Below are 24,064 nucleotides of genomic sequence, written 5' to 3'. Positions count from 1 at the left end.
TGGTTTGATGTTTTGTTGTTGTAAGATTGATTGTACAGCCTGAGTTTCGCACGTACATAATACGAGTTTTTCTACGCGCTTTCTATTCCCGCTCTCATTGCAAGAGCGGTGGATGATGGAGGGTCATGTGAGAATATGTAATGATCGTCGTACGCTTGATGGGATCCGACGGCATAATCGAGTATATAAGCTGTCGCCAAAGCTAATATTCACCTATTCTTCTTCTTCCTCACGCTCCAGACGCCAACCTCTAGACACTCTCCCCCGTCCGCCCCGCCCTCCAGCATCAGGTTCTTCGTAGCTTTCGCGTACCAAGCATCCCAGCTCTCCTGGCTCATCTTGTTGACGGACCGCAGCATGGGCTCCCATGTTCCGATGAGATCCACGACGCACTGGAGCGCCGTATTTCGAATCGCCGCGCGTTCCGAGTTTAGTAATGTGCCTGCTGCGGAAGTCGTGCCGCTGCCGCCGCCGCACAGCTGTTGGTGCCTCTTCTCCCAGCCGATGTCGGTGCTGAGGGGGATGGCGAACCGCTTGGAGATCATGCCCTCGAGCGTCTCGGCCTCCTGCACCAGGAAGGGCCCGATGGTGGCGCAGGGCACGGGCGAGACGGTGCGGGCGTCGCAGGCCTGGCTCAGCCAGCCGTTGTACTCGACGATGTAGGGGTTTGCTGAGGGGCCCAGGATGTTGGCGTCGACATCGTAGACGCCGAGCTCGGCGAAGGCGTCGTCCTTCTGCTGCTGCTTGATCTGCTGCTGTTGGGAGGTGTTGTGGCGGTGGCGGATTCCACCTCCACCTCCACGGCCGTTACTACTACTACTACTACTGCCGCCGCCGCCGCCGCCGCCGCCGCCACTGCCGCTTTCCTTCTTCTTGGTGGTGGCGGCGGCGAGGAGGGTGTCGGGGGCGTTGGGCTTTAGCGAGCGCAGGACGCTGTCGACGTCCCAGACCTCGAGGACGCCGCCGGGGCGGACGACGCGCACGAGCTCGTCGGTGACGGCGGCCAGCTCCTTCTGCGTGAAGGCGGTCGACATGTCCTTGAAGACGACGAGGTCGAAGGCGGCCGACTCGAGCGGCCACGGGACCTGCCGGCAGTCGTGCTGCACGAAGCGCCAGTTCATGTCGTCGCGGTCCTCGGCGGCCAGGGCGGGCGGGCCCACCGCCGCGTCCTCTTCGTCTTTGCCGCCCCGGCCGCTGCTCTTGTTGTCGCCGGCGCCAGCGCCGCTGCTGCTGCTGCCGTTGTTGTTGTTACTGCTGCCGTTGCTGTTGCTAGTGCTAGTGCTGCTTTTGCTAGTACTACCGTTGCTGCTGCCGCCGCTGCCTGCGCCTCCGCGGATGTCTAGCCCCACGAATGTCACGGCGTTGCGGCCGTGCCGCGCGAAGTAGCGGTGGCACAGCATGGACCAGACGCCCGAGCCGCAGCCGACCTCGAGCACGAGCCGCGGCGGCTTGAAACCGCTCTGGTGATGCTGCTGCTGCTGCGAAGATGAAGTAGAAGAAGAAGAGGAGGCAGCAGTAGTGCCCGCGCCCGTGCCCACGAGCTCGTCGCTGCGCAGGACGGGGCAGCCGCCGTTGAGGCGCAGGCGCAGCAGGGTCGACAGGGTCTGGCGGTGCGTCTCCTTGAGGTCGATGGGGAAGGGGTAGGCCAGCGTCGGGTCGCTAAAGAAGCGCCGCCCGTTCTGGACGATGGAGCGTTTGCGGGTGGGCCCACCGCCTGGGACGCCGCCGCCGCCGCCGCCACCTCCGTGCCGTGGCGCTGTCTCCTCCATGGGGGCCGTGGTTATTAGAGTTGTGTGTGAGTGTGTGTGGGCGTGCGACCGCCAGCCAGCTAGCTAAGTAGCTAGCTAGATGAGAGGCTATGGCCCTGTAGATAGAGATAAGTACGCAGGTAAATATGATATATGTTTTTTACTCTTCTTATCCTTGATCCTGTTCCAACGTCGTTGGTATATCTTTAGTTCTTGGTTCCCTCTCCTCTATCTGTTCAGTGCCCCGGCTCTTGGCCCAGTGTTGCTTGCCGGAACTGGGCAAGTGAAACAAACCCCGATGTTTTGTCACATTTGACGGATGCCAGCCGAGCAAATGGCTAACAATGCACTGTGCCGCATTCACCGTGCAGGAAGGAGCAGCAGGAAACAAAAGTGGGAGGTTGACGATGAGCCCTCCTCCTTCACTTGGCGCGCGGAGTTTGCATGACTCTTATTAAGTCATCAATATTTCCAAGTCGGCTACCCTCCATCGAGGAATTGCAGAGAAAGGCGACTTGGGCTGATATTGATACACTGGCTGAAGTTTAATTAGGTATCGAATGCGTGCATTCCTGGATTGCATCGTCACAGCCAACTGGGCGCCTCCGCGGGGTAGTACTTCCATAATACTACATACTTGCACATACATGCATAAGTACATAGAATACCAATGCATAAGGCAAGGCAAGGGAAGGGAGCTGTTATGCGGTTTCCCAGCTCATTACCTACATACATACATACATACATACAATACAGTACCTATTCGTTGTAGCCAAGCTGATGATTACTCGAGTTGAGCCGAGTCGAGTCGAATCGGTTAGAAATCACCCCAGCCCTACATTCGCATACACATACACATAGATGCATATTTCGGTGGGTGGCTGGGTGGAGACGCCCGGTCGATCCCACTCCAATGCCCCAAGTCAAGTCCAACCGACAACTCGAATCACATACACACACACTTTTTGAGCCTTTTTGATGCCAGATGCCGTGATGCCGTGATGCCAGATGTGATTATATCCCTGGGACCAATCCAAGACGCGTGCCCATGTCCGTATATGCCGGGCACCAAACCAATAAGGCGCAGAGGCTCAACGGCACCGTTTCCTATTCGACGCCATGGCGTTCGCTAAAAGCGGCTGGGACGAAAGGGGGCGCCGAAGGGGGCGCCAAGGGGGCGAGTGGGTGTCTAGCCTTCACGTTCCCGGGTCTGCGCCAAGACGAGCACGCCGGGAGATCGTCCGAGAAGAAAGCCCAGCTACTGCCGCGACACAGACCTATCTCTAGCCACCATCACCAAAGACCCTTCTTCGCCCGGCCACAACTAGGCCTACGGGATGGCATGTTCTGCACTTGATTGGTTATGATGATGTCTTCAGGTGCCAAGCCCTTCTCCATGGTGTGTGATGATTCATGTTCTGTCTCCTTAGGGGGAGTGGGGGGCCACCAACAGACAGAGACGGAAGATGCAGGTATCTCATCTGGTCGTCGCTCGGCATTCCACATCTGCCTGCCCTCTGACACGGCCCGGTCTGCAAAGACCAGCTGTATTAGCAGTGCGAATTGAATGGCATCCGACCGTTCCTCGGAGGAAAGTAACTAACCGGTGCTGTACGGCCGCAGCCGATTGACGGTCAGCTGTTCCCCTCATCCTAAGCCTCTCGCGAGTCAACAAGGAGTCATGAAGTTTCGGCCACTGGGAACGAGTATCTCCATGAACTATAGTCGGCCACTGTAGCAACTGCTGGCACTTAGTACAGAGTCCCCTGGAGCTGTTTTCAAGGAGGTATCTAAAGCCAACCAGTTAGTGCACTCCAGGCTGGCATTGTCGACGGCCGTCGTCGAGTAATCAGTCCAGCCACTTCCTAGAAAGTAGCCAATCAGGTAATCAAACTATTACTGATTCACCAATCCAATCGACCTGCGGCCCGAGCCGTCAGAAGACCGGGGTCCCTCCACCGTCTCTCGTCCTTGTGTCAAGACAAGTAGGAACTGTAAGAAGCCGGGAATCAGATGGGTTTGCAAACATGCTCGAGTCGTTAGCGCAGTTCTCTCCTCGTTCCCACTCCAACGCGCATGTGCACCATGAGAAACATACTAATTAAATAACGTGGCTGCTCACGCGACTACGCTCCTTCCGTATTCTGGTTGGGCTTGCCCGGCATCTATATATGAATCCGAGAAGCCCACGGGCGCGACAGCCGTGCCAAAGCCGGGTGCTATATGGATGAGGATGTGTGCATCCCGAATCCTAGTCATGCAAACGGCTAGGGATTGCCGTCTTGTCTGCAGGAAAAAGGCGAAACAAATGTCACGTTCCCTCGCTGATCTCCGTTGGGGGCGGGCGGAGGGGGGGGGCCTGACTGGACAAGGAAGCCGCATGCGCGACGGAGGATGAGGTGTCCGTGAAACCCAAGGCACGGATTGAAAAGATGCGAGGCGGCTTGCGTTCCCCTCTCGGCTTGGCTTACGAAATACTGGCAAACGTCGCCCGGATATATCAGAACATATTCCCGGGACAGCTCCTGATGGTCATGATTCAGACCTGGAATACCAAAATAGGACGGGCGAGAAGCAAACCGTTACGCTAATAATACATGAATAAACATGATTTTCATTAAGTTTGCCGAATTCCGACTCATTGCAGATCATTCGCGGCTCCTGAGTAATCTGGAAGTGGTAAACATGCTGTCCTACCCTTGAGGCTTCTCTCGCTGGAGAAACTCGAGCCTAACCTAACGTTGGATCAAACCCGATACAGCTCGAGGACTCGTGTATACAAATTCCCTATACAATGCATATGACGAGTACTGGGTATGATAAGTAGAATGGGCATGGAGCGATATGTCGACGATGTGCAATATTTCCCGTAAAGGGGCAGTAGTCATCCCTGGGTTTGGCAGCCCTGTGAGTAATATCCAGGCAAGCGGCATGGGATCACGCATGCATATGCGCAAAAGCTATTGAAGACAATATGCCATGCGAGTCGCGGACACGTAGACATGGGACGTCCATGATCACACCGGGACAGGATTAGCTGCACATATGTCGCCAAAGATCCAAACGGCGTGTGCAGGCAGGCGACAACGCCAAAGACAAGTCTCTTCGCAGCCGAGTATCCATAGTACCTACCTCCTGGGCTCCCAGGGCGGAACTCGAGGTACGCTGCAGGAGAAATGCAAGGGGCGTTTATGTTGCCAGGAGCACCTTGGTGCGGCGGTATGCGGTACTCTTCCGAGGCAGCGACCCAGTTGCGCGGTTATTGCGAGAGGCAGTACTCGGTGAGAAGTTCGGTTATCCTAGGCAGTTCCGCCTATTGGCGTATACGCCGACGATGTTCGACGGTTTGATGCATGCATCACACTAGGACATCAAACCAGAGCTCTGATGATTTCTCTAGTTCGCGGAGATGAGTCGCCTTAGTTCACGGGGAACATCTGTTGGATAGCCGAAAGGAAGTGAGGTTGTGGGACGGGCGGCCCTGGAGCGAGCAGTTCGGTCTAATTATCTTGCCAGCTCCTCCGTCTACCTCCACGGCGGTCCCCATCATCTATCATCCACCCCTCCCATTGTGGCGGCTCTGCGGGATCTGAATCAGTCCCACCATGCAATAGCCCGAGTGAGGTACACTATACCGTTCTTGGCTGACAGTACATTTTGTAATCCTCTCTGTATCCATACAAGGTGTAGTTCTAGGCCGCTATGGGCAGGCAAGATGGATCTGTGGATCAGCCTGTGTATACTCAGGAGGAGCAGGAGCCAGGAGCACCCAAGGCTTGGGCAACGTTTCCCAAGATCATATCCCCCACCGATCTTTCCTGAGATTGAAAGGTTTGCTTGAAAGCAGGCATGGGTGGCGGAAGCGTGATGACTGCAGCGGCATGGAACGATGATGAAGCAGTAACTGCGGGGGTGGGAGGGCCAAGTTGAACCCCAATAAGTCTCCAGGCAGAGACAGGCAATCGAGATGGTACCAATCGAGAGTTTGGTGGCCACGGAATTGTAAGCCTATTCAAGTTGCCTGACCCAAAGCGAAGCAAGATGCAGAAGAGAAAGCCGCAGAATTGGGAGGAGGCTGAATTCGGTTGTGGAAACATCTACTAGTCTTGCGCAGGCCCTTGCCAAAATGCTCACCGAGGACCCCTGAGGGCGCCGCGAAAAAGGACATGGGTGTCCGCAGTGCTGGGCCATCCATTGGTATTTGGCCAAAAGGGAAATGCAGCACGCGAGCGAATCAAGTCCTGTAGCCATGGACTGCTGAAGTGGGTGGCATATCTCCTGTTTTCCGTCTTCCCCTCGTGTAAGTGGTAAATGGTGAATGGTGAATGGTGAATGCTGCATGCTGCATGACAAATCCATACATACATGCAGGCAACAATGGCGTGCACCACCTCACGTCACCCTATACCTGACGAGAGCTGTCGTGACCTAGTCTAAACCAAGTCCGATATAGGAAGAGATGTTATGTGTTGGAATGAGCCATACACCGATTATCGATGCACACTTGCAGTCCAAGTCGTACTGGGCGATTCCTCTCCTCACACGTGCAGCAGCAGAGGGTTGCGCTCGGTAGCATCAAACCCACAACTGAATATAGGTGAGTGGAGGCCAGTAATCTCCTCCCGCATCGGCTTGAGCCCGCTCGGCCATGGAGTCTTGTGGATTTGGCCTGCGCAGAGACGGAGATGATGTATCTCCTTGAACGCCGTATTCTTTGACGATGGAGCAAGCCGGGGTCAGATTATTATGGTGGCCACTCACATATGTACATGTAGCTAGTTTATTAGCGTGATGGGGGTTAGAATGGGATAGATAGGACATGATAGACTGGAGCAGAGGAGCATTTATCAATTGCTCTGCATATTCGTTACCTGTACTCGGTAGCAGCGATGTGATCGACGATATGTCATGCCCCCGGCCTGATTGGTCAGGCTGGAAAGGGTATCCCAAGTCTGCCCCGAGCTTGTACGACGACACCCAGCCAACCAGTCAGCCTGGCCAACCCGGCCGGCCAACCTGTGCGGTCCGTCCGTTGAGGCCATCCAATGCTAGGTAATGTTATCGTGCAGTCTCCGTAACCTACATAGCAAACCTTTTTACCCAGGGTGGAGGTCTAATAAAAGAGACGAAGGATTGATGGATTTATTAGATAGCCTTCGCCCGCCATATTGCCTTTCCTCTTACCTCCTTTTCCATTTCTTTGACCGTTTTTCCCGTCTCCTCCCTCTCCTTGGCATTTGGCAGGGCGCCCCACCTGCTCAGATAAACAACTCCATTGATTCAGGACACCACAAACACAGCACGTATGGCCAAGGCCTAGACCTGACACCATCCTTCCCTCCGCCCTTCCGCCCTTCCGCCCTTCTACCTGCGTACCGCATTAGGAAGGGACTGTCCTTTGAGCCCTTTTTAGTTCCTGAAGGTGGGGGGATCCTTGGCAGCCGTTGTCTCCAGGAACCAGAAGAAGAAGAAAAAAACATCTCGAGACTTCCAAGAAGGATTTCGAGACTTCGCAAGTTGGAGCATCAATCCGCCATCGCCTTGTCGTCTGTTGTCTGTGAACTGGCATGTTCCGTCGCCTGCACGTGCTTCGAGGTATTTGGGTTTTGATTCGGTGGTTCAGCTATTTTAGCTGCCTTCCACCCCCAGAGTCCGACTGGAGACGGTGGATGAGCTTCTTGATCTGAGATCGTGTTGGCATCCAGGTCACTTTACTTACCGCTTGCGCCTACTGGTACTTGCCGCGCCTCCTTGCCGGAGGTTAATTGGTCGCTATCTGGAAGTGGGAAGAAGCGACGAGCCATTCCCTCAGGGCCCCCTCCCAGTGGAACCCAGGCCCCAAGACAGCCCCAAGCAGCCGGACGTCATCGCCCCAATTGGCCCGACAGACCGCATTGGCGATTTGTTGCATCCTTATCTCTGCATTCTACAGACCTCCTACTATCTCTACTATACTATACACGGCAGTTCTGGTTTCTGCTGCACTACTACCCCAACCGGATTTCTCCAATTGATTTGCTTCTACTACATCGGAGCGAAGCAGCATTCTACTCGACACCCAATTTTCCCTCGATAGGTATTCGCCGTCAGAATTCTCGCTTGCCAAGGCCATGCTCGTTTGATTGATTGGCTACCATGAAGTACGGAGATTATTTCGAGAAGGAATCCGTCGCGAGATGGAGTCTTCACAACATCGACTACAACACCCTGAAGCAACTGATCAAGGTCAACACAACAAAGAACCAGGCCGCCTCGGCCATTGCTATCCCCGGCCAGACGGACCTCTCGCTGAAGAGATTCGAAGATATATTGCACCACGAGTTGCTCCTGCAACACTCCCGTGTCGATCTATTTGTATCCGGCAAGGCCGACGAGATAGCAAGAAGGTTACGGCACTTGCACGGTCTCGTTCACTTCCTCATTCTCAAGTGCACCGACTTGAATGGCGTCAACAGTAGGCGCCAAAAGAGGTTCGTCAAATACAGGCGGCAAATAGACGAATGCGGCAACGACATCAACGACTTGAAGCGCTTCGTCTGGGCTCAGAAGGAGGCACTGCGTAAGATTCTCAAGAAATACAAGAAGTGGACTGGCTCGACCTCTCTGGGTGCCAGATTCCGTGATAATGTCTTGTCCCATCCGAAGAGCTTTACCCAGCGCGACTTTCACCCCCTGGAGCAACAATACCAGGAGCTACTTACAACCTTGAGGGCCGCCGCGCCCCAAATCCAATCGCCAAACCAACGAGAAGATACATCATCCACTTCCAGGCGGACAAGCCGAATATCATCTCCGGCAACGCAGCCATCTGCACCCTCTCAGACGCCAGCCGAACCTGAAACGAGGTACTGGAACGAATACGACAATGGGAGCGAGGCGGGCGACGAGGAATACACGCTCTATATAAACCCAGACGCATCCGGCAGCTTTCCGGGGCTTGGAAGTATGAGAGGCATGCTCAATGGTTCTGCCCGCAAAATCCGCGGCTGGCTCGGGCATCCCGATAAGGATGATGAGCACCAATCACTGCTGCATGCACACAACTTGCCTACCGACTACTTTAGCATACGAAACTCGGCCCACAATACTGATACCGAAGCCACGGAAGATGAGGATGCTTCTTCCGTCGAGTATCCCATTAGGGGGTATGCGGCGCATTACGCTGCGCTTCCTAGCATAGAGGATCAGCGCATCGCTCGCTTCAGGGAAAAAGTGATGCACCGTTGCGCCGTCGTCAGCTTCTTAATCTCCATCGTACTGCTCATTGTCGCCAGTGTGCTGGTTGCGACTGGACGCCATAAGCTGCAGGTGGAGGTTGACGTGGGCGTCACACTCGCTGTTGTTGTGAGCTTATTCGCCAGCTGTACGGGTCTCAGGCGCCATGCTCTATCGGCAGGACCCGTTGGGTTTTATTTACCAATCGGTCGTTTGGCTTACGTTTATTGGTATATGCGTGCTTAACGGCATGCTATTGGTCCTCGTGGCAGGGGTCAGCGGGTTATGATAATAGAAATAGGTTCTGGAATTCGCACGGGGAGGAAGGGAATATGCGTCATTCTCCTTTTAATTATTGGACCAAAAGTGATTTTCTAAAGAGAAGATTGCCCTCTCGCTCAAAGCTGGAGGACAATATTTGGGCATCGAACACTCGGGCAGTCCATCTGTTGTCAACTCAACAGCAGAATATAGCGAGGGGCGTGTGGAGGGACGACACTGAGTTTGGTGAGGAAATTGGCCAAATCCAGTTACTGTATAAATATTTTGATCTGCCTCCATGGTTTTGGCGTATAGCGAGATTGGTAGACATACGTGTATAGTGTGGAGTTGGAGCCGGATTTTGCTGCTCTGTGGCCCCGTGGCAAAGGGATATCCACGCCAGCGGAAGGGACTCTGACGAAGTCAGTTATGTAGGTTGCATAGCATTGATACCTAATAGCTACATATGGAGTTTGATATTCAATGGGTTGTGCTCCCAAGAGGCTTGTCGTGGGTGTAAAGTTATCGCTGGTGAATATCAGGGAGACTTGAATTGCACTTTTCATTTTTAACATCGAGTTGTATAAAACCAGCCTCTTGAAGTATATCAATCCGTTCAAAAACGTTACAGCATGGTTTGCCTTGGGTAGACTGCCTCGCCAACAACCCGGTGCCCCTTCATGGCTCCCCAAACCAGGGGTTTCGGGCCTCAGAGTCCATTGGAAGGAAAAGATTTATATAGCATGTGCCACTGCCAGGAGATAAGTGAAGCAATGGGGTATCAATCCGATAGAAACTAAAATACACAAATGCCGATCTATTCCTGGATTGCCACCAGAATTTAGACAATAAAGAAAGTAATCCCTAAGTAGTAAAGTAAATAGAGAAGATTCTGGACGAGATACTTCCCGGTGGGCCAATACTAGTCTCCACTCATCATCCATCAGCTCAGATCCATGGCATTCCCTTCTGAGCTCAGCATGGCTCCGTTCGTGTGCAGGGGTGGCGCCGGCAGCAAGTCATGGTTCTTCATGCCTTGGCTCTGCAGAGCGCCAGGTTTGGTTTCAGGAAACCGATACCAATTGTCGCCATACGCGTCATTGAGTTGGCTCATCAGCTTATCTATAGAGCGCGGAGACGGACAAAGTTGAGTGTCAGCTAGTTCGCGCGACGGTATACCAAGGGGGGAAGGGTTGGTTGATCAGGATGAGGACGGTTGTGAACGTACCAGCAATGCCCCACCGGCACCTGAAGAGGGTGAGGCTCTTGTACTTATCCAAGATCGCGTCCTGGCACTTTTGGTATTCTTCAGGGCAGATATTGCGCAAGCCCGTGTAGACCTTGACGACTAGGAAGCAGGTCGGTGCCGCCAAGACCGCCAACTCGCGGCACGACAGCTCCTGATCCGAGTTGGTGATCTCACTGTTCATCTTACACGTAATGTCCGATGACAGCTGGGCCGCAAAACGTAGCGCAGCCAGGGCTGTTGTCAGCCCCTTATCACTGTTGATCTGCGCGGCCGTCTGAGACTCGAGGATAGGGAGGAAGGGAAGATAGAGCGTAAAAAGTGCACTGCATTTCTCACGTCAGGTCGGTGTCCGTATCGGAGATGAGTTGAGGAGAGAGGAGAACAAGCCGCCGAAGCCATATGTGACCAACGGCATCCGGCAGGCTGGAAATGGAAATTCCTCGTCTGGAAGACCCCGTACAATAATAAATCCGATTGGAGGCGGCGCTAATGAACTTACGAGCAACACATGGCGAAACAGTCCAGCGCATATCGCCAGTCAGTGGCATCTTTGAGTAGTGTCGCGGTCATGTGGCGAATCTCTTGGTCCAGGGGTTCGAAAGTCTCGACATGGGGCAGCATACCGGGCGCCCTCATCCTCGTCTCATAGTTGTGTCGTAGAGCACGATGCAGCAGGCTGGCCACCTTCGCGGAGATCTGAAAAGACTCCATCAAGGGTACGCTCACGCTGGTGCTAACGGGCAACCTCCGGTTTGAAGGCCCTCGCGACTCGTACCGAGGCTCTGGGTGAAATCTTCCGGTCGAGTTCTGGCCGGGTTCCGGCAGAAGTGTAATAGGCTCGGGCGATTCGAGGATGAAAGGCAGATGTGTTGATGCTTCGTCGCGGTGTATGAGCCTGTTATATAAGTTAATTCTTCGCCCTTCAATATCATGCTGGCCATGCGTGATGCTGATGGCAACTGTGGCAGCCTTGACAACAGGCGGCGACTGAGATCTGACGTCGATCCAAGGCAGCCCCTGATCACTACTACACATTTTGAGACTTACTGATCAACAATAAACGATGACCACCAAATGGCGCCGTTCTGTTCATGCTCCATGGCACTTATGCCGTCCATGCTCACAGTGTCTCTATCACTCGTACAGCCGGGCCGGATTCCCAAGACCCTTGCCCCCGCTACCGTCTCGCTCAGGGTTCTATAGGCCAGCGCAGAATTGCTATGACCATATTCATAGAGCGCGAGCAGAGCCCCGATTTGAACGAACTCAATTTTCGGCGACGTCGATTCGCAAATACCGAGCGCAAATGAACGCCTGACGATCCTGTACAGATTGTCGAACATGGCCCTATTCCGGCCGGCTTGTGTCGAGCAGGTGCGCGCGGAAAGGTACATGGCCAAGATGAGCAGAGCCAACTCGCGGCTCATCCTTGCCGACACGAAACTCCAGTCTGCCGAACCTTTCTGTAGGGTGAAGCTGCTGCCTCCGGTAAAGCCGGATGACGCACATGAGGGAGGCGCGGCCGGGGAGTCGGCCGAAGCACACAGACTTTCAATGCGGTAGTCAAACAAGCCGCGATGCACCACCGAGTACCATTTGTGGACACAATCGTAGTAGGCGCGCACGCCATCCGTCCAGTCCAGCTGCTCTTCCGGTGCAGCGTCAGCGGACACAAACGACAGGATCAAAGGTGCTGTAAGCTCTGCCAATGGGTCCGGGGCGCATAGAAACTCAGACCTCGGGAGCGACTGCGACTGTAGGGAAGCCAGGGGCGCTTGATTGGTCGCCGTGCTAGGCCCTGTGATGGTGTCGGCCAGGTAGACACATGTTGCACCGAGTCTGCAGAATCCTTAGTTATCACAGCAAAGCAATAGAACAGAGGCAGGAATCTATATATACCTGGCACACCTCGTACAGTATGGCAAGGCCTGCGCTTATTGGTCAGCAAGTGTAAGGATTCAGTCGGAATTGACGCAAGTATGAGGGAAGAGGACGTCTGAACATAAAAGTGAGTGAGGGCAAAGTCTCTCTCACCTTGTCGCAGCGTCTCTTGGAAGCTCTGCACTTTTGACAGGCGCGTTCCGAGACGCCAGGAGCGTAGGAGTGCGGAGCCCCGTTCCGACCATCAGGGGATCGGAGCACTGAAGACGAAGACTCGGTGGTGGCCGTATCAGAAGCGGGCGACAGGCCTGTGAGAGTGAGAGCGTGACTGATGGACTGCATACCGACCGACGCCCGGCTCAGCGGAGAACGGGGCTAGCAGAGATACAGTATCAAGCGAGATGTCGCCTTGTCCTGTTATGCCAAGTCAAGGTGTGTTGACATCGGATTTAAGGTTGTGACAAGGGCAGAAGAAGTTGGGACGGCTTTTCGAACCGGGGCATCTGAACATTACTGGACGGGACAAGCTGGGCTGGGCTAAACCGAGAATGCCGAACACGGCGCGGGCAGCGCTACCTACCTGCGAAGAATTGAACGATGCTTCAATATTAGCCTTGACTGCCTGCACATAGCAAACTGAACGGAACTGCTTGATTGATGTCGCAATGAAGGGGGCGAAAAGCCTAGAAAGAAAAAATGAAGAGGGTCGGTCTAGGCCTGGCAGCCTGGGGCGCTTGCAACTGAAGCAGAAGCCTGAGGAATAAGCACTTCCGAGGAATGCATGTACCAAACCTACCTCTTTACCTACCACGGAGTACCTCCTAATATACTTCGTACCTCTTAAGCAAGCCCAGGCCGGCAGCGGGTCTAGATCCCATTAAACGTGGGGAATCGGTTTCTCGCTTTCTAGTCGACGCCGGGCGAAGTGCAGATCGGTCAAACCACTGTTGGCTTGTCTCACTGCCGATTGGACGCCCCAAAATAGAAGGAAGCCGCCAGCCGAGCCTTAGTCTCAGGGGCTATACTACGGGTATTGTATATCGATGCATGCACGCGTGTACTTCAGGTCCCTGGAAAAGAATGCGACAACCCAGGCTAAGTCCCCATGGCAGCATTCGTTTTTGGAAGGAGGCGCAAGGAGGCGTAGGGAAAGGTGGCCATGCCTTCCTTACCTACTAAGTAGGTAAGTAGCAAAGTAGGTACACATGCAATTGCCTCCTTGCGTGTGCTCAGCCTAGCAAACGGTGCTTTGCGGATATTTTCTTCGTATTATAAATACCTACTGAAGCAACCCCCCTCCTCGCGTCCTGTTCAGCAAGGGGTGCCACTGTATGTGCTTATTAATAAGCATCTAATTCCAACGTCTTGTGCCACTGGGATATAGAACATTAGACTAGTACGCTTAGATTCGAGCATATCCTCATCATGATGACGCGACCCAATAGTACATTAATCGTGGGCCAGTGTCGCCAGCCTATGACTACGTTAGAAACCCTTTACAAATTCCACAGTAACCCTGCCTTCCGCTACTGTCATCTAAACGCCATGGAGCAAGCCCGTCCATCCAATCAACAAGAGCCTCAACGCCGAAACTCCGAACAGTACGATTCACAAGTCAAAGCTGCCTTGCAGCGGCAGCTTTCGACTGCTGGCACCAACCCATATACCGTACTGGCCTCTTTGAAGAAGCCACTTCTGTGATGCAACATCCCACACACTGAGATCTCGTCTGCTTAGCTTGAGGCTCACAGTGGCTGATTGCGTGGCGTTGATGAAAGGCTTGTCGAATCCACGGAGTTGACGTATGGGTGCTCCGGGAATACCAACATAAAGTTGGGCAGCCTCGGCGCCGTCCACCTCCCCCGTGTTATGTATATCTGCGCTGATTGTAGCCACCGTATGCCAAAGGTCCGAGGGCCCCCCCTCCTCGACCGGTCCTGATGGGTAACTCTCCGTAGAGCTGCTGGTGTTCTTGTCAATCTTTAGGTTCGAGTAATCGAACGTCGTGTAAGAAAGGCCGAACCCAAACTCGAAACGAGGAGTGATGTTCTTTGCATCAAAATGCCGATAATCAATGTAGACGCCTTCGGTAAAATTGGACTGCGGAAATATCTCAAACATCCCTTCTGGTAAGTCGGGCTTGAGGAGATTGCTGTAGTCTGACTCATTGGCCGCCACCGTATAGGGCAACTTTCCAGACGGGTTTGATTCGCCATAGAGTATTGAAACAAGGGCATGCCCCGACTCCTGGCCGGGTAGGTGTGCAAATATAACGGCCGTGACATTGGGATGGTCGATGAAGTCCTCCACGAGACGTGTTCCTGCATTGTGAAATACCACCACCGTATTGTTGCAGCTCTGGGCTACATGTCGTATCAGGCCATCACTATACTTGTCGCGAATTCCTGGTCGGTCGTATCCTTCGGAAGAGAAGGCGTTGAGCATGATAATGCAAGCATCCGAAGCCGAATCCACGTACGGTTCAGCACTAGTAAAATCCCAGAACAGAGCTGTCCCATCCTCGTAAGCACGAGCATTGAGTGCATCGAATGGTGAACTGATATAGGCAGGCGTCACTGCACCAGACCCCCCACCACTAACAATTGTACCATTGGGCGCAACCTGAGGGAGTTGATCCTGGGACTCGAGTGCAAAAGCCCCCGCGACATCGCGTCCTTGGTAAGCCGATTCTCCTCCAAAGCTCCAAGCCGACACCCCACCCATAGCATTGTAGTTCCACTGATCGGGGTTCCGGGCTGAATAGCCATACAGCGAGAGCATCCGAGGTTTGCGGAAAGGGAGCGCACCGTTAGAGTTTTTGACGAGAACATGCCCTTCAACGGCGCCATCGAGTAGGGCCCGTTTCGAGGAGGCATTCCTGGCATCTACGATTCGATGTGGCTTTGTTAAGTCCGGTGGCATACCGAAGCCAGGTTCTGGAAAATCTTGGTCCTATAGGACAATATTGCATGAGCACACATTTCAGTACTAACGTGAACACCGACAAATTATGGGCCAGCCATCCTACCCTAGTATCATAGCTGAGGACAATGAAGATGTAACCCACCTGCTTCATCTGATACCACGAGGCAACGATTCGGACAGCCATGTCATCCAGACGCACTTGAGGGACCGAACCGTTCCGAACGGCTTCAACGAGAGTACTTCCCCATAGGTCTGAATTAGGCATGACCATATCCATTCCAGCGAGCGCCGATGCAACACCAGAGCGCTGTGCACCCCAGTCAGAAACGACAAAGCCCTACGTGAACATAGTCAGCATCAGCACGAGGATTTGCCCCATGGAGCAAGGCCTACCTGGAAACCCAATTCCTCCTTGAGTAGATAATTCTGTGTGAAGCTGTTCTACACAGCGGCACGTAGTCAGTTTCATGATACATTATAAGGTATAAGGGGGTTTTACTTGACACCCATAGGAGTTGTTGACTCTGTTGTAGCTACACATGATATTTCCAGAACCGGCATGTACGGCGTCTTGAAACGGCCTGCTTAATATTAGCCCATCATCTAACGCGCTCGACAGGTATGGGCATTACCAAAGGTAGACCTCATGCATCGTCTTGTCGTCAATATTGGACGAGACGGCCTCCTTCCCGTTAGCAGGTACCCTATTGGTCTCTTGCTCATTACCAATGAAATGCTATATCTGGTCAATGTCATGCGTGATCGGGCTGCCTGGACCGACGAACCTTGGTGCTGGTAATGACACCAACCGACTGAATGCCCTGTACTGTCTCAAAGGCGAAAGCACCGCTAAGCCAAGGGTCGACGGTAAAACCCTCCCAATTGCGACCGCCCTGAACGACGCGGCCGATAGGCCCTACAACGGGGCCCAGCGCAACATTGACCCCTTTGGTTCGAAACTCCAGCCCCATGTTGACGGCTCTCTGCCTGGCTAGGACTTTGTTCCAGCTCGCTCCAACATGAATGCCGCTGGGCCATCCACTCACGAAATCAGTCGCCCGTAGGCCATTGCCGGCATCACTTAGACAGAGACCGGGAAATCCCAGGCGAGATATCGGAGGGATACTTCCAGAACAGCCGGTCCCCGAAGGTGCGCCTGTGGTCAAGCTGACCTTCTCTTCGATTGTCATATTGCGGACCATGGCAACGGCTTTGCCGACAGCGCCGGCCCACGTAGCAACGACGGCGGCTGTCATATTTGCTAGATTTCAAGAATTAGGGAGCGCAGCTTTCGGTTATGCAAAGACAGTACTCACGTGAGGGATAGCATGGTTGTGACTGGCCATAGAAGTATGTGTCATCCTTGATGGCGTTCTTATTCCCACTTGAACAGTTGCCAGATGTACAGGTGGCATCGTTGTGGCCACGATTTCGTAAGGCTAATAAGCCTAACAGACCAAAGGGTAATATACATAGTAGGACCAGTAAGATTTGGAAAGGTTTTTTGGTTAGGATGGGGAACTTCCCCTGAAGCGAGGACCAGCATCCACGACGAGGGGCTGTTCCGGCGGGACCTGGCTGCACGGGATCGTACGCAGCCTTACTGCTGTGGCCTCTGCCGCGTAGAGGGTTATCTTCGGCCATGCTGGCGCATTGGAATGGCAAATACTTATTGCGGAGAACCGATCAGAATGATGGGCGTTGCTCGGGATGCAGGGTTTGATACGGGAACCGTATACGTAGCGTGCAACGAAATTGCAAATCTGTCGCTTGTATAAGTGTTGAGGGAATAGATAGTTCAGTGTTGCACCAAACGTTGTGCACTTGATTGAACTCAATGTCGGATATGAAGTACATGTAGTAAGATGTAGTAGGCGGTCTGGCAGGTTACCCAAGTTTCAACGTTGTTATCATCCCTCCCCAAAGATTGGTTCTCACAAGTACCAGCCTGTCATCGACTGGTCTGCCCATATTGACGTTTGGCGTTTGATGTTTACATTGTCCTTTTTTTCTGGTTGCCCCGGATGAATGCGCCTTCCCTGTAATTGCCTAAGGTCAATCATACATAGCTTGACCCTGATGTACACCTTTATTGAAGCTACCTGCCCCCATCAATGTACTATGTACTTGTTGACATTTGCGATCGACATTAATACATTTATCACGGACAAACCCAATGTATATCTCATTCGCAACATCAATGCTACCACTCAATCTTACAGGGCGGACAGCCACCGCATTCGATGCTTTGCTTTAAACCTCTCCGTGATGTACAGTAGAGGTGCAGTATGTCCCCAGAACAACCCCGTCTTCTGCCCCCCCTCCCCCACGTGGAAAGGCACCCACTAAATTGCCCGGGGAGCGGACCGCGACTCGATCGGCGGATTGCAACGGGGCTAGAAACTAGAAGTCGTACTTCTGGTAGGACCAACAAGAACTTGTAAGTCGTATCGATTAGAGGCAGAACTTGAGATTTGTAAAGAACGGCCAGGGCTCCGGTGGATGTCGAGGACGGTAGCGAATATATGTAGCAGTGAGATTAGAGACACACTCTTTGCCCCTGTTTATTGAAAGGTATTATCTATTTTACATCGACTTCGCTCACACCGTTATTCGTGATGCTATATTCATAGCTTAAAAAATATGAAGAAACGTCAAGAGGTATCGATCGTTAGGGAAAGAACAAAGGCAAGGGGGAACCGTGTTGAAGCGTAACAACAGACCGCTCGCTGCCCGCCCGATGCAGGAAGGAACCGATATCCCGAGTCCCCCACAGCCTGCTGCTTGAGCTGCTGTGCCAGCCATCCTGAAGAAAGGGACCGTAGCCATGCCGGCGCCAGGTTGCGATGCTTCAATGGGTATCAATCATCTCAATTTACTCAATCGCGCGCCGCCTTCTGAGCCTGTACCATGCCCGCTTCCGATATAGTATAGACATTTGAGAAAGAAATAAGTGGAGGTTTCGTAGTATATGATAGAACAAGATGGCGCCAGTATCGGTTATCTCGCCTCATCGGGGGGTGTCGTAACCGGAACACGGGTACTGCATTGAGGTCGACCTGGCCAACCCTAGACGGTGATTTACGTAGCGGGACACGCTATGTTATATCCTTTGTAACAGGTCAGCAAGGCGCTCTCTAGTCATTTCTTTGTCGCAAGGGATATATTTTACCAGGCTCGGGCATGTTTGGGAACGCAGGACAGTGGGTTCCAAAGCTTCTTGGATTGCACTTGCAATGGGGTTGTGATAGCCAAAGAGAACCACAAGGAAACCCACATGATTATTGATTACTCACAGTATGAGTTGCTTGAGGTTGCGTTGGATGATCATATCCTGCACGGAACCCATGGTAATCTTCAGAAGGTTGGTGTCAGTTGCGTTGGTGAAATGCCCGTAGATTTCCTTCTCGGGGTTTCGGTTAAGCGCTCTAAATTTGTCCATGAAGTACTTGCTGGCCTGCTTCCAGTCGTCGACCGGGCCCTGGTAGTCAACGAAGCCGTGGCTCGTGATGGGGCTCGCCGCAATCTTCTCCTTGAAGAGATCCATTTTGTTAAGGAAGAGGATGAGTGCCGACTTCGTGAACCAATGCGAGTTCGCTATCGATTCCCATAGCATCAAGGCTTCGTTCATTTGGTTCTGTTACCATCTCGTTAGTCACCGCAACCACCCCAGGCAGTTTCTTGTCGAGGTGAACTCACGCCATCCTTGTCCTCTACTAGACACTGATCGTATCCGCTGATCGCGACTAGAAACAACAGGCAATTGACGTTCTCAAAACAGTGTATCCACTTCTTTCGTTCTGATCGCTGGCCACCGACATCGAACATGCGATATGTGAGCTGGCCCAGGTCGAAAATAGTCTCTGTTATACCTGTCGTCCTGAGTCGGGAGCGCAGAAGGTCTTGGTCATCGGGGATGTAGCCCTTCTGCCACAGTCGGTCGAGATCATTGCAGAAACTGAAAACCTTTATGTCAGCAGGATGCCTCGAGAATATAAATTCGATATCGAGACTCGGGAGATTATTGGACGTACTATCCCAGGTTGTCATGCAGGGCGTATTCGTTCCCCTTAAGAATGGCCTTCTGCACACCTGCATCGGCCCACAGCGACTTGATTGGGTCGAGGTATTCTTCTGGCAGCGAGTCGTTGGGCGAGATTTCGTGGTCGACCAGTACCGTCGCCTGGTTTTTCTGTCAAGTATAAAGATCAATTCGTCAGCGTCGGCCGCACGTGTCCACTGCCACATTCCATGGAGAATCAGAGTGATTCTTACCTCGTTGTCCTTGTTCTCAAACTCGATTCCTTGATCCGACATGACATCAAAGATGGTTCGCATCGATTGCACAACGTTGTTGAATACCACCGGTTTGCCTTCTAACCTTTCGTTTTTGCTGAAGCCTTGCGCATAGATCAATTTCATCTGCTTGAGGACTGTCGATTTGCCCGACTCGCCGGCTCCTGTTTCAACGTCCTTCAGTCAGAAAGCTGCACACCACAAAAATCTCGATGATCCCCTCGTGCCCAGTTACGTACCCAGAAGTAGCAGCTTCACTTCTCTAGCCAGTCGCTTCTCATCTTGTCGAATTACTCGGTCCAGCTCGCGTGAGCGGTTGAGCCCCTCCTCGTCCTGTTTCCGGCTTTCGAAGCACATTCTGGCCAGTCGTCAGGGGCTGATCCCGCTGGACAATACCTGTTGTCGTGTCGAGAAAGTGCCGCGTCGAAAGTACAGAGCCGAACTTGCGGCGACGAGAGTGGAACGGGTTTGGTCGCGGTCGTGGGAGCGCAGCGTGCTCGTGATGTTTGTCGGATCAGGTGGAAGGAAGTTCAACCCACGATAAAAGGGAGAGAGTCAAGCGAGTCAGTTGCCAAAGGGGAACGGGGAAATAGTGGGTAGCAGCTCCCGCCAATTTAACAATCTGATGGTCCGAGGTCCACGCGATCGGTATAACGACCGATGCGGTTGAGGGTCGAGTTACGATGGACAGAGCAGCTTCACTTTGCGAAATGCTTTGGAATGAAGACAGCCGGTTCGTTGTTATGGCAGGCCAGCCGTGTATCAGCCAGCATCTGCCAGATAGAAGAGCCGGCGAGATGGCGTCTATTGCCTAGTGGTAGCGCAAGTAGGTAGCCGTGCAGCCTTGGCCGTGGTCAAGCAGGAACTGGAGAACGGAGCTTCAGCTATGGAGTTGACGAGCAGATGAGTGTGAAATGTGATGGAGGTATACGAGAAGGGGTCCAGAGCCGCCCAATGAAACTAACTATGAGACTGGTCTCTTCAAGCCCACCGTTTCTACGAGACGAAGAAGCAAAAGAACAAAATCCAGAAGGAGAAAAAAGCACAGGCGAGAGTAGCCCGAGCAGAAAACTAAAGATTGTGTAGGCTGCACTAGAATCCGATGCGACCGTTTTTAGGGGGTCCAGGATGTTTTAAAAACCAGCCGGCAAATAATACATGGCGGCGCGGGTATCTGCTGCTACTCGCAGCACTACCTTAGGACGACGACCTTAGGTACCTTGTCCTGTTCCAAGGCCAAGGCCCCGCGGGTGGCGGGTCGTCCATGTTCGGATTTGGGGATGTACTGGATGGGGGCATTTCCCTTGCAGACCTGACTGCCTGACTGTTCGACACGGCTCCAATGCTCAGTAACCATCTTGTTTTCTGGCCGGGAGTCCTGCGCATCTCCCTTTCCAGCAAGCGACCGTGGCGATCGGCCATGGGCCTTCCCAGGCGTCCAATGCAAGTGGGTGTGGCTCCTCCTCTTGGCCTCGACGGCTGGACGGTTTGACCTAAATATGTACTATCTTACTCCAGTACGACGTACTCAAATACAGCTACACCCATGATGCGTTGCATCCTGAAGCTGACGGTCCATGGTGGATGCACAACTAGAAGCTCACTAGCCGCAACACGACGCCCGGAGATGGGTGGGACTCCATCCGCAAATCTAGGTTGGGCAGAAAAGCAATGACGAGGCTTATGAATTCACAGCAAACCTATGGCAAGATAAAACACACGGCGAAATAAGCGAATTAGCGAGCGACTCGACTGGACGGGGATATCAGGATGCCCCCAGCTGAACTACCAGATATAGCCAAGCGGTTGCAAGGGTCGGAACGGGGTTCGATCTTCCCATAGTCGGTGCCAGAATCCTTTCAAACCCCTTCCAGCATCACCAACGCCCTTCTAATTTCAATGGGCCCAGACAGACAGGAGATCATTCATCGGTCCACGATTTTCGTCTCCCCATAAGCACTGATGCAGGCCGCGAAGCCGGCTCATCCGTGGGAGGGAAGTAACACGTGGGAAGAAAGGGTGCGTCTGGATCTGCTTACGACGGGCGCATGCAGCTACCTAGATGGCTTGCTCAATCATTCAATCAGGGCCCCATCTCCAATGGCTTCTCTCCTGCTTCTTCTCCATATCGATGGCTGTTCTTTTTTGGCAGAAGCAACCACTTAATTCTGCAGCCAGGTGGGGTACTTATTACTGAGGTTCCTTTAATAACCTGGATAACGGGCTACAGATACCAAGACAGCTTTTCACAAAGTCGGGACAGGCCAGATATTACAACGGAATTCGATGGAGTTCACCATCATCCTACACTAGTCTCGTAGGGGTACTGTGGCATTAATCGATTGAGACAAACATCAAGTTGGCTTCTATTATGGCTGTTGATCCACCTCATTACATGTATGCATGAATAAGGAGGACAAGTATGTACCCCCAGGTAATGCGTATCAATAGATGGAGATCTAGGCGCCATTGTCAGAGATCAGAATCGGAGCCTTGCTTCTCTTTCGTAACGCCTGAGCTTGGCACCTGGCTGACGGAACAGGCATCGGTGTAATCTAATATATAATAGGTAGATCCAAGAAGCCACGGTGGAAACAAACCGAACATCAAGTTACGAAGCGTCCGGTATCCGCTGGAGGCGAGAATCTTCCGAAGAGCCCCTTGCTTGATGTACGCCCGAGCCATCAACGGGAGGGAGGCATCCCATCTTTGTATTGCAAATAGACTGCTGGGACAAACTGCTGCGGCATCCTAGCCTGGGTACGTGTAGTTGGCATACGAGAAGTGTGCCAGAAGCGGCCCCCAATACTACTAACTTGCAGATATGCATGTATGCGAACAAAGAAAGCAAGGTGGTGTAAGGCGGTTGGTTCCTGCTGGCCGTCGCGCCTTATTAACCGTGATATGTGTTACCCAACTTTGAGAACGAGTGCCCAGCATGGTCAGGGTATTGGCTTTTTAGACATATGCCGACACGATGAGGGTCGATGAGGCAGCCAACAGCCCCCAACGAGCCAGCTTGAGGACCCTACCCCCATAGGCAACCTGGCGGTTGTCCAAGCACATCAGGATCTTGGACAGCTCCCAATCGGTAACGCAAAATCCTTCGTCCGATTTGGCGTGCGGCAAACGTTCGTCCATTCGTCCGTGCTAACGTCAGCTTGGCATGGTCCAATGGTTCGCACTCGCAAAATGTACTGTATGCATGCTGGTGTTGGTTGCTTGTAGTGCCAAGCTCTGAGTGTCTTGTGAGGTCGGAAAGGACTGTCTGACATGCATAAACCAGGACTTGGTTAGAAGGTATGGGACAGCTGACACGATTGCTTGTATGGTTCTCTGCGATCAGCAGCATACTATGCCGGCCTGGTGTTGTGAGTCACTCCTGTATGTCAAATATACGCATAGGGTTGCTTGTATGGACGCGTATCGTATTAAGCTTACAGGAGGCAAAATCGATGGTGCCGGCAGCGGTCCCTTGGACTGCGTAAGTGTGGACTGCGGAAGATACTTGAACATGGAAACACCAGCGATGGAAGTCAGAGCGGAACCGGCCCGCAAACGCTAACAGGCGATAAGCGATATCCGGTACGATTGATTCCCTTGGTCATCTGAGACCAGCAACCGCCGGATTGTAAAAAGCCACCGACGGTTATGTACGTGCTTTGCAATACTAAAATAGGCAAGTATATGAATCTACCGAACTCGGTTCAAGTAGGACATATTCCTTAACGCACGTGGCGTTGAAACATGCGGTAGGTAGCGATACTTTACGATTCAGTTACGTTATATAAGCAGTATTCAGTGAGTGTTGCATTACTTCCAAATCAGAGGGATAACCCAATCTGTTCTTCTCCTTAGCAATTCCTTATCATGCCTTTGAGCCGACTGTGTTCGCATCGACGGGTTCATGACTACAGCATGAATTAAACAGCAAACTCAATTCTCGTAACTATTAGGTGCCAACGGTCGTGGATGCTCGTGCCTAGGTACCTACTACTACCTACTATTTGTAGGCGAAGTTTGCGTGTATAGGGTTGAACCTAAATTAACCACCTGCAGACGCTATTGAAGGATAGAGACGGTTGATACATTCAATATGGCTCATTTATTTAGCTACATGGAAGTTCTCACTTACTCGTTGCGGCTCATCATTATCCTCATCATCAGCACACTCATCGTTTCGCCAAGTGCGAATCGAACGACGGCTAGAGTGACTAGAAATGTTCAACCACAACCCCATCCATGTACCTTTAATATATGCAGGTGACTTCCGTATCCCACTTGTATCGATAAGGCGTAAGGTTAGTCTAAGCTGTGGTTCAATGCAAGTCTGCGCAAAACCATCTGGCCCGCGTCAAGGTTGGGCAGACATCGGTTGCTTGCGGAGACTCGGTTCGGATGCCATTATTCGCTCAACGGCTAAAATTTTTCAAAAGGGCAGAGTCTGCTCTCGTTCACACAAACTGGGTCAAGAAACGACAACATCAAC

General features: G+C 52.6%; 5 protein-coding genes across 5 annotated transcripts; 1 reads left to right on the top strand and 4 right to left on the bottom strand.

The window, feature by feature from the left end:
- Window positions 1-209: 209 nt before the first annotated feature.
- PG994_010474 (uncharacterized protein) lies at window positions 210-1,769 on the bottom strand (the record flags this gene model as incomplete). The annotated part of the gene is made up of 1 exon (XM_066861883.1): window positions 210-1,769. One exon carries the CDS (start codon window positions 1,767-1,769, stop codon window positions 210-212), a length of 1,560 nt encoding a protein of 519 aa, XP_066710993.1.
- Window positions 1,770-7,883: 6,114 nt separating this feature from the next.
- PG994_010473 (uncharacterized protein) lies at window positions 7,884-9,252 on the top strand (the record flags this gene model as incomplete). The annotated part of the gene is given in 2 exon segments (XM_066861882.1): window positions 7,884-9,111; window positions 9,125-9,252. The coding sequence occupies 2 exon segments, from the start codon at window positions 7,884-7,886 to the stop codon at window positions 9,250-9,252; spliced, it is 1,356 nt and encodes a 451-aa protein (XP_066710992.1).
- Window positions 9,253-10,167: 915 nt separating this feature from the next.
- Window positions 10,168-12,696, bottom strand: PG994_010472 (uncharacterized protein; the record flags this gene model as incomplete). The annotated part of the gene is made up of 6 exons (XM_066861881.1): window positions 10,168-10,346; window positions 10,453-10,796; window positions 10,973-11,368; window positions 11,521-12,312; window positions 12,382-12,401; window positions 12,508-12,696. 6 exons carry the CDS (start codon window positions 12,694-12,696, stop codon window positions 10,168-10,170), a joined length of 1,920 nt encoding a protein of 639 aa, XP_066710991.1.
- A 1,266-nt stretch (window positions 12,697-13,962) lies between these two features.
- PG994_010471 (uncharacterized protein) lies at window positions 13,963-16,923 on the bottom strand (the record flags this gene model as incomplete). The annotated part of the gene is made up of 7 exons (XM_066861880.1): window positions 13,963-15,306; window positions 15,383-15,616; window positions 15,673-15,720; window positions 15,779-15,860; window positions 15,912-16,015; window positions 16,065-16,540; window positions 16,596-16,923. The coding sequence occupies 7 exons, from the start codon at window positions 16,921-16,923 to the stop codon at window positions 13,963-13,965; spliced, it is 2,616 nt and encodes an 871-aa protein (XP_066710990.1).
- A 1,648-nt stretch (window positions 16,924-18,571) lies between these two features.
- PG994_010470 (uncharacterized protein) lies at window positions 18,572-19,932 on the bottom strand (the record flags this gene model as incomplete). Its single annotated transcript, XM_066861879.1, has 5 exons — window positions 18,572-18,916; window positions 18,979-19,237; window positions 19,314-19,471; window positions 19,555-19,739; window positions 19,815-19,932. 5 exons carry the CDS (start codon window positions 19,930-19,932, stop codon window positions 18,572-18,574), a joined length of 1,065 nt encoding a protein of 354 aa, XP_066710989.1.
- Between the last annotated feature and the right edge of the window lie 4,132 nt (window positions 19,933-24,064).

Source organism: Apiospora phragmitis, assembly GCF_038363925.1.
Source record: "Apiospora phragmitis strain CBS 135458 chromosome Unknown utg000010l:1.0-9815664.0:1.0-9183399.0, whole genome shotgun sequence".
NCBI classification, from domain to species: domain Eukaryota; kingdom Fungi; phylum Ascomycota; class Sordariomycetes; order Amphisphaeriales; family Apiosporaceae; genus Apiospora; species Apiospora phragmitis.
Note: the sequence above shows the minus strand (reverse complement) of the source record. Positions and strands in the feature narration are given on the sequence as shown.